Source organism: Alligator mississippiensis, chromosome 5, assembly GCF_030867095.1.
Source record: "Alligator mississippiensis isolate rAllMis1 chromosome 5, rAllMis1, whole genome shotgun sequence".
In the NCBI taxonomy this organism is placed as follows: Eukaryota; Metazoa; Chordata; order Crocodylia; family Alligatoridae; genus Alligator; species Alligator mississippiensis.
In genome coordinates, this window is record NC_081828.1 from 173,396,296 (window position 1) to 173,406,638 (window position 10,343).

The 10,343-nt window shown below is 47.9% G+C and overlaps 1 protein-coding gene across 1 annotated transcript in view; it reads right to left on the reverse strand.

The window, feature by feature from the left end:
* CASD1 (CAS1 domain containing 1) overlaps window positions 1-9,034 on the reverse strand; it is a 68,260-nt gene extending 59,226 nt beyond the window's left edge. Inside the window, exon 1 of the mRNA XM_006258453.4 lies at window positions 8,789-9,034. Within this exon, the coding sequence (XP_006258515.3) occupies window positions 8,789-8,921 (133 nt within the window). The 5' untranslated portion in view covers window positions 8,922-9,034. The remainder of the gene's footprint in view (window positions 1-8,788) is intronic.
* Between the last annotated feature and the right edge of the window lie 1,309 nt (window positions 9,035-10,343).

Sequence of the window (10,343 nt, forward strand, 5' to 3'; positions counted from 1 at the left end):
TTATTTAAGCCTAGGTGACTGAACCTTAATGGTAACAGAGCTGCCATTTGCTAAATGTGCAACTGTAACAGTTCCCAACAGTGATAACCATGTAACACCAAAAGGGCTTGAACTTTGAACCTATAGATTCATAGATGTTAGGGTCGGAAGTGACCTCAGTAGTTCATCGAGTTCAACCCCCTGCCCTGGGCAGGAAAGAGCACAGGGTCAGATGGCCCCAGCTAGGTCCTTATCTTCTCTTGAACACCCCCCCACCCCAAGGTAGGGGAGAGCACCACCTCCCTTGGAAGCCCCGACTCTGACAACCCTTACTGTGAAGAAGTTCTTTCTAATGTCCAACCTAAATCTGCTCTCCACCAATTTGTGGCTATTGTTCCTAGTTACTCCATGGGGTGCCCTAGTAAATAGAGCATCTCCTATTCCCTGCTACCCTCCTCTGATGAATTTATAGGCAGCCACAAGATCACCTCTCAGCCTTCTCTTGCGAAGACTGAAGAGAACTAGGTCCCTCAAGTCTCTCTTCATAGGGCCTTGCCTGCAGGCCTCTGACTATACAAGTGGCCCTCCTCTGAACCCTCAAGATTCTCCACATCCCTCTTGAAATGTGGCGCCCAAAACTGGATACAGTATTCCAACTGCGGCCTGACCAGTGCTACAGAGAGGGGAAGCATCACCTCCGTGGACCTGTTTGTCATGCATCTGCTAACGCATGATAAAGTGCGGTTAACCTTGTTGATTACTTTGTCACATTGACAACTTATCATCTACTATGTCTCCAAGATCCCTTTTCGCTGCTGTGCTGCTGAGAAGGTCATCCCCCAGCCTGTAAGTGTGTTAGTGGTTCTTTTTGCCCAGGTACAGCTCTTTGCACCCATCTTTGTTGAACTGCATCCTATGTTGTTCTGCCCATTTTTCCAACCTGTCCAGATCTGCCTGGATCCATTCTATACCCTCTGGTGTGTTAACTTTGCCCCATAATTTGGTATCATCTGCAACCTTGGACACGGTGCTCTCCATGCACCATCCAAGTCACTGATGAAGACATGGAATAGCACTGGTCCAAGGACAGAGCCTTGTGAGACTCCACCACTCACATCTTTCCAGGTAGATATCCACCCGTCCACCACTATTCTCTGGGTGCAACCCCTAAGCCATTTTGCCACGCACCTGACTGTGCAATCATTTACATCACAGCCTGTCAGTTTATTTACAAGAACAGAAAGAGATACTGTATCAAAGGCCTTCTTAAGTCTAGATGACATCTCCTCGACTCCTGCATCTAAGCATTTTGTGACCTGGTCATAAAAAGAAACAAGGTTAGCCAGGCAGGATCTACCTACAATGAATCTATGCTGATTTCCTTTCAGCATTATTTCCCCTGCTGGGCTCCACAAATGTGAACCTTAATGATTTTTTTCCAGAGGTTTCCCAAGGATAGAAGTTAGATGAACTGGCCTAGAGTTTCCCGGTTCCTCCTTCCACCCCTTCTTGAAAACAGGGACCACACTGGCCCTTTTCCAGTCCTCTGGGACCTGACCAGAGTACTGTAAGTGCTCAAACAGCCATGTCAGCAGCTCTGCTATGACACTGGCCAATTCCTTCAGCACCCTTGGATTAAGTTCATCCGGACCCACTAATTTGAACACATCCAGCCCCTCCAAGTGCCCCTTCACTAAGTCTGTGTTAACAGTTGGTGGGCTGTTGGGGTCCCTCCTATGTCTATCTATGATCCAATTGGGAGATTTGTTTTGGTCTGTGTCTAGGAATACAGATGTAAAGAACCCACTGAAAAGCTCGACTCTGTCCCCCCTCTCTGTCACCAATTGCCCTAGTTTGTCCTTTAGGGGTCCTCTGCTACCCTGCACCTTCCTTTTGCTCCCTATATAGCTGAAGGACTTTTCATTGTCCTTAATTTTTGTTGCCAGCTTAAATTCTAATCCTGCTTTGGGCTTCCTAACTGATTCCCACCAAGTGTGAGCCAGGGAAGTATACTCCTCCTTGGTAGCTACCACCTGTTTCCCCAGCCTGTATGCCTCTTTCTTTTCCCTTAGGCTTTCCTGGACTTTACTGTTCAACCAAGAGGGTTTTCTTGGCCCCTTTCCCCCCTTTTATAAGCAATGGGGCTGTCTCCTTCTGCACCCATAGGATCGTTCCCTTGATGAATGACAACCCTTCCTGGATCCCCATTTCCCCAGTGCTCTTGAGCTTTAACTCCTCACTAACTAATCTCCTGAGCACGCTGAAGGCAGCCTTTCTGAAGTCTAGCGCTTCAGCTCTGTTGGTTAGTTTACCCATCCTTTGCTGGACAGTGAATTCAATCAATCAATGGTCACTATCCCCTAAGTTACCTTGTACCTGCAGATTCCCCGCCAGGTCATCCTCTGTAGCTAACACCAAGTCCAGCAAGGCGTTTCCCCTAGCAGGATCGTATACCTCCTGCAATAGGTGGAGGTCCTGTATGCAGGTTAAGAACATATGTGAGCGGTTAGATTTGGCTGACTACTCCTCCAAGAAGATGTCAGGGTAATTTAGGTCACCCATGACAACCATATCTCTTGACCGTACAGCCTCTGAGAGCTGTCTGGAGAATTCCAGGTCTAGCTTATCCTCCTGGTGTGATGGTCTATAGCAGACCCCCGGTACCAAGTCCCTTTCTCCCCACCCCCCTTGTATCCTGACCCTCAGTACCTCGGTCTGGGCTTCCTCTGATCCCATCTAGAGGGTGTATATTATTCAGTAACATAGAATTCCTTAACCTGAATACTCACTTTCAATATCACCTGGGGGAGGAGGATCAAAACTCTTCTACATATAGAAATATCAGGCCAAACGATTACACCTTTTCCAGCTCCTGGTGCTGAATCTTTTAATACCTGAGGTCAGCAAAGCAAGGTGTTCCCAGGGATCATTAGAGGTGTTATCAACATCTGATGCCTATCTTCTAGAAGTAAACAATAAGAACTTCTATTAACATGTATGAAAAGAAGCTCTTATGGCAAGATGGAGAACTTGGAGGAAAAAGAAAAAGGAGTGTGACAAAGGAGAGAAAGTGATGGAGGAAAGGGTAAGACTAGATTTAAAAAGGAAAGAGCACAGCAGAACAAAGTAGGAGAAAATTAAAAACGAGAGAGTGAGAAGCAGCAAACTACTAAAAATACTCTCCCCTGCAGTGTCACAGACAACAGAAAAGAAAGGAATCGCTTGACTAAGGAAACAAAGCTGTGATGCCACAAACAACTTAACCTTACCCATATGACTATTCTGAGTTTTTACAGTGAGCAGATTTTGATTTGTTTGCCGTTCCATATGCCAATACCTATTTCCTGAACATTTCTGAAACAGAAAATATCTTTCTGGTGTAAAAAGAGTGGACATGTGGTACACTTATTAAAAATACATTCACTGGTAGTAAAAATTGTGGAAGCCGTAGCATAAACAAGATACAATTCTTTCCTGCTGAAGACTGGGACTCAATGGCTCGTATTATGGACTAACCTCGTAGTTTACCCAAAACGCTACCCAGCAGAGCTCTGCAGATAAAGCTGGGAGTATTTCTTCTTATAATGTTCATTCCTCTTTATAGAATAATCTAGATTCACAGCAGAGGAACAAAAACTTTCTAACTACACAATGAACAGATAGCAAGTGAAAGCTTTCCTGTGTTGGCCTTTCAATGAACCTAAACTCTGACTGACTACTTCCCCAGATGTAAGGCTAGGTCAACTTCTATACCAGGCTTGTCCAACATACGGCCTGTGGGCCGCCAAGCCATTTTATCTGGCCCGTGGTGATAGCAGTGCCGCCACTGCGGAGCGTGGGGCCGCAGCAACGGTGGCACGGAGCTGCGGTGGCAGAATTGCGGTGGCAGTGGGGCTGGAGAGGCAGAGGCAGCGCGAAGTGCAGAGCCACAGCAGTGGTGGGGCTGCAGCCGCGTGGTGGCATGTGGAGCCACGGTGAGGCAGGCAGGGCCAGATCACGGGCCCCAGCTGGTAGCAAGGGGAGAGGAGCTCCTTACCCACACGGGGCCCAGGACAGCGGCCCTCCAGGAGAGGGCAAGCAGCGACCGCTGGCACTGCCAGCCCGCGCCTGCCTCCTCACCCGCCCGCTTCAAGCCAGCCCTGCTGCCCTGCCCGGCCCCACAGCAAGGCAGCCTGCTCCCCCAGCCAGTCTCTCCCCGGGCGCTGTGGCTCTCCAGGCCCGGTGGCGAGGCTCTGAGGGGGCCGCTTCTCATGTGCTGCTGGGGACGGGAGGAGGAGCCCAGCTGGGTCTGCACCGGCCAGCAGAAGCATCAGCAGAGCAGTGTGCCGCTCGGGATGGGACGAGCCTGCACTGGTCAGTCCCAAGCGGCACATGGCTCTGCTGCCACTTCTGCTGGCTGGTGCAGACCTGGCCGGCCTTGTCCCATCCCCAGCAGTACATGGGAAGCCAGCTTCAGCTGCATGCTGCTTTTCTTGGCCGGTGCCAACCCGGTTCTGCCCAGGCGGGTCCTGCAGCACCATGTCAATCCGGGCATGGCACCGGCAGGCTGGGCGGGCCCCAGGTTAACCCCGGCCTGGCCCTGCGGCTTCTCAGCACCAGGTCAACCTGGCTGTAGCCAAGCAGCTCCTGCAGCACCATGTCAACCTGGGCATGCATGCCATGTCAACCAGGACTATGTCAACCCCTGCAACTTCACTGGTCAAAGGTCATGTGACATCACTTCCTGATATGATACCACTTCCTGTGACGTCTCTGAATCTGGCTCACCGGCCCACTGGGTGATAAAAAGTTCATGATCTGGCCCCACATTCAAAAAGGCTGGACATCCCTGTTCTGTACTCTTTTAGCCCTTAGGTCTTCTACTAAAAAAAAAAAATTAAAAAAAAAAATCTATTCTTCACCATATATATTTTTTTCTATCTGCCTTCATTGAAAAGGACAAGAATTTTTGTGTTCGAATAAATTGTTTGCATAAAACAAAAGCAAACAAGATTTTTGAAGCAGTATAACTGCTTCAGTCCCAAATGTGATTGATAGCACAACATTTATACTGGTATAACTCCTAGTGTGAATGAAGTTATGCAGGTGTTCATTACAACAGACTGTTGGACTGACTACTGGTTCTTATCAACTTAACGGCCAGGAAATCTTTCTGTATTTTTCTAGTTTTGATTGCTTTTTAACAAAACCTATCACCAACACCTTTTTAGCAAATGACCCATTATGTGTATATACACATACATTATGAAGGAATGCACTTATGATAATTTCTTTCACTTCTGAGCTCTAAAAGGATTTTTAACTGCTTTTTCTTCGCCAGTCTTTTCCTTTTCACATGTCTTTGATAAATGTATTGCAACCTTTCATTATTTAGAGCAATATTGCAGGCATAAGCAGGGCAAGGTTTTCTTCATCTGCTCCAAGAAAGCAAAGTCTACCTGAATCCTCTCTACCTAAAGCCTCATTTTGGAAGGCTAGAGAGCACCTTTATCTTAGAGTAAATCAAGGCCCACACGATGGCAAAAGTCTAATAGGACTAAAGCTTAAGTGGAATCCCAGAAGAGAATTCTTTTAAATAAGAGATGAAGAAACCTCACCCGAATTGCTTACAAATGAAGAAAGAAAAGGAGTCAGTTCCTAATGTTATTTATTTTTTTGCAAATGTAGAAGTTTAATATTAATGTAAAATGTCTGCATGTTAGAAACTTGTGAAGGTCAACTTTGTTCCACAAAGTCAAGTGTATGGCTATGGGATCATATATCTTGGATCTTGTTTTGCCTAACAGGGAAGAATTTGTTGAGAATCTGAAGGTGATGGAAAACTTGAAAGGAAGTGATCATACAACAAAATTCATGATTTTGAGTGGGAAAGCATAAGGTTAGCAGAACTAAGATACTAGGTTTCCAAAGGGCAGATTTCAACCAACTCAAGGAAATTGTAGGCAAGGTCCTATGGGTGGACAGACTGAAGGATAAAGGGCTCCAGGAAAGCAGACAATTTCTGAAGCACATAGTATTTGAAACTCAGCAAGAAACTAGTCTAACACAGCAGAAACACAAGAATGGCCAGAGGCCAATGCAGCTGCACAAGGAACTTCTTGGATGCCTCAAAAAAATCAAAGGAAAACCTACAGGCAATGGAAGGAAGAACAAATAACAAAGGAAGCATACCAAGAAACAGCAAGTATTTAAAGGGACAAAATTAGGGAAGCAATGGTAAAAAGTGAGTTGCTTCTGGCTAAAGACATTAATGACAACAAGAAGGGGTCCTATAATACGCTAGTCAGAAGAGGAAGCTGTGGATCTGCTCCTAAAGAACCAAAGTGAGTTATTAATGGAAAATAAAAAGGCGGCAAAGCTGCTTAACTGCTACTTTGCCTTTGTCTTCACACATACACTAGCAAAAATTATGTACACCAGAGGTTCTTATTACATACTCCCTTCCAGATTTACCAACTGCCATTGTACACCTACCAGCACATATTTTTTTATATTATATATTTTATGTATGTATGTATGTATGTAATTATTATATTTTAACGCCTTAAATGCCAATTATTATTGTAATGAAAATTAAAATCTAACATCACAGTTTCTACAAAGTACCCCTCCCCCACAAGAGATTTCTTGTGTACCCCCAGGGGTATATGTACCACAGCTTGGGAAACCCTGATATAGACAAAGAAGGGGGAAGGCTGAGAATCATGATGACAACTAAAGCTGGTGTCAGAGAACTTCTGATTAGCTTGAATGAATTTAAGTTAGCAGGGCCTGATGAACTACATCACAGGGTACTCAAGAAACTAGTAGAATGTGTATGGGAACCCCTGCAATAATATTTACAGAGTTGTGCGAAATAGGCACGGTTTCAGACAACTGGAAAAGGGCCAAAATAGTGCCATGTTTAAAACAGGCAAAGGGGAGGATGCAAGGAATTGTGTCAGGCTGACCAGATAATACCCATGAGGCTACTGGAGCAAATTATAAATAAAGCAGTTTGTAACCACCTGGAGGAGAAAAGGCTGGCCACTATGGATTGGTTAAGAACAAATAATGACAAACCAATTTGATCTCCTTCTTTAACAAAGTAACTAGCTGGGTGGAGGAGGAAGAGAATGAAGTAGACATCGCGCACCTGGACTGGAGCAGGGCTTTTGATAAAGTCACGTATGACCTTTTCATAAGCAAATTTGAAAAACATGGGCTAGATAACATTTCTGGCTCATTAACTGCAAGCAAAGGGTCAGTGTCAGAATGGCAAGAGGTTTTGAGCAGGTTTTCACAGGGGTGTCCTGAGCCCAGTGCTATTTAACATGATCATTATTTGGATGATGGAACAAAGAGCTCTCTCATCAAATTTTCAGATGACAAAATTGGGAAGCACTGCAAACACTTTTGGAGGACAGAAGTAGAATTCAAAATGGTCTTGACAGATTGGAATCTAGAGACAATACAAATAAATTGGCTACGGACAACACAGATACGTGATATAACTAGGGAAGAAGAACCAAATATACAGTGGGGGATAACTGGCTGGGTAGAAGCATTGCTGAGAAAGATGTAGAGGTATCAGTGACTCAAGAGAGACAGTAAACTGACACGGTTGCAAAAAAACCCCCAAACCAACACCACCACCCCACATCTTATCTGGTATTAGTAGAGGCAGGAGAAGCAATACTGTAACAACTCAGTGCTGGTTATGCCTCATCTAGAGCAGCATTTCTCAACCCATGGGTCATGACCCAAAAGTGGGTTGCAAGAATATATGAAAAGGTCACGAACAAACTTAAAAAAATAAATAAATAAATAAATTGGTCAACAAACTTAAAAAATGGATTCTCCTTTAAAGGAGAAAAATGTGGGAAACTGGCTGGCAGAGTTCCAGCCTGCAAGGGGCTGCTTGACCCCCCCCCACGGCACACACTGGGGGGCTGGGGCCTGGAGGCGGTGGATTGGGAGGGAGAGGCACTGGGTCTGGACCGGCCACCGACATTAGAAATGGGTCCTGGTACAAAAAAGGCTGAGAGCTACTGATCTAGAGCATTAAGTGCAGTTCTGGGTCCACATTTAAGAAGGATGCAGAATGGGAAGGGTCCAGCAGGCAATAACAGTGATAAAAGGGCTGGAAAGCAACCCATGCAAATAAAGGCAGAGAGAATTAGGAATGCTTCGCTTGAGGCGGCTAAGGGGGGACACGGCAGCAGCCTCCAAACACCTGCAAGACTTCCTGAAAACGGGAGAAAGACTGTTCCCCCTTGCCGCAGAGAGTAGGAGGCAAAGCAACAGCTCCAGACTGCAGCAAAGCAGGTTTTGATTAGACACCAGCAAACGCTGCCCTTACTGCTAAAGCGCTAAGGGGAATAAACCCCCCAGAGAAGCTGCAGAATCGTCTTCACTGAAACTTTTCAAGAGAAGGCCGGATCCGCGCTGAGCAGCCCCGCTGCCCCCACAGGGGCTGGAGCAGACACCCCAGAGGGCCGGCCCTTCCGCCATCAGGGTCGGCGGCCGCGCAGCGCAGGTGCGAAGCGCTGGGGCCGCCCCCGGCCCCGGCCCCTCGCTGCAGCCACCCACCGCAGCTCGGCCAGCGGCGGGTCCGATGCCCTTCGCCGCCGCCTGGCCCCGGGCCCAGCCCTGATGAAGCAGGCGGCTCCCCGGCCCCGTCCGCCGGCTCGCTCGGCCCTGGCGGGGCACAGGCCGTGCCGGGAAGCCGGCGGCGCCCCCCGGGGCCAGGCGAGCCGTGTGCCAGCGGGACACCCGCCTCCGCCGCCGGACTCAAGCGGCGCCTCCCTCGGGGCCGGGCCAGGCTCACCTCGGTAGCGGCGCGAGGCGGCGTGGCAGACAGCGAGCAGCAGGACGGCGCCCAGCGCCAGCGTCTTGGCGCTCCTCACGCTGAAGTAGTGGTTGATCTCCCGCTTGCCCAGGGTGTAGGCCAGCGCCGCCATCTTGGCTCCTCCATGACAACGGGCTGCGAGAGCGGGCGCGGGGTCCCCGGCGGCAGCGAGGGGGAGCGAAGCCTGCTCCGCCGCGGCCGCCACGGTCCCCGGCGGGGAGGAGCCGCCACGGCCCCGCCCCCGCCCCGCGCTGGGGCCCGAGGGTGGCCCTGCCCCCGGGGGTGGCCCCGCCCTCGCCCTCGCCCTCACCTCGGGGCAGCGCGGGAGCCGCGCTCGGGACAGGGGAAGTGGCTGCAGGAGGCACCTGCTGGGAGCAGCGGCGACGGGATCCGTCCCGGGGTGGCGGGAGTAGGACGAGATCCGTCTATCCCTGAGCAGGACCCGGGGAAGTTGCCATGAGGTGTCTTCTCGTGATAGCTTCTCCCATTCCGTGCTGCTCGTCGGTAAATCCCATGACAGCGTCCCCGAGTAGGATGGGATGGGGTGGGAGAAGCTCTCATGAGCCAAGAGATCCACCGTGATGATAACTCCCCCCCTTCCCACTGAGCGCAGGTATTTCCATGGGTAGTAATGGCAGCAGCTGTCTTAAGAGGAGATCCCTTCCGCTGTTTTTTACTTCTCCCATCGCTTAAGACGGTTGGAGGAAATGTTAAAAAAACCCCCCACAGCAAAGCAGCAATGAACTGGGCAGCTGCAGAGCCCTCTTGAATATTCAGACTCACAGATTAAAATCAGCGTGGATCCAACATGAATATAAAGCAGTTGCAGAAGCTTTAACAGAAGACCACATGTAAAACCAACGTGGGAAAAATGAAGAAATACTGCCTTTCCCACTGTGCACAATACCAGAAAGCATTAGAAACATATTTCCTCAAATCACCAACCATGACAAATTCTTTCCCTTCAAAAAGTGAGAAGGAGAAACTTCCTAACTCTAGAGAAAAGGTGAAACACTTCACTAGACGGGAGTCAGGAATGGACAACAATGATTAAAACACATTATTATAAAACCCCAAACACCCTGTGAAGCTTTATTTTCTGCAGTATTTTATCTTCTCTCAGAAACTACATCTCTGTTGACTTCTCTTTTAACTTTAGCATAAAGGATTACACTAACAGCATCTGAATTTTAACAAGTACCAATAATTCATATTTTGCTTTTTCTTCCTTCCATTTCCCTTAGAATTTCCCTTAGAGGGAAAAAAGAGGCCAAAAGGAAAAAAACCCAAAACATTGTTTAATTGACAAAAAAGAAAATCAGGGAGAAAAAATCCCAATTGTTTATTCCCTTCATTTTTAACCAGACCTGCTTTGTGCACTGTGAATTCATATACCTATAAAATGCATTGAATCAAGTTGCAGCCAGCACTGGGCTGGAAGCATTATCCATATGGAGAACTGGGATGCAACTTACTGTACATGAGCAGATGAGGATGGAGATAATTCATTTAGACAAATGATGTTCAGCAAACC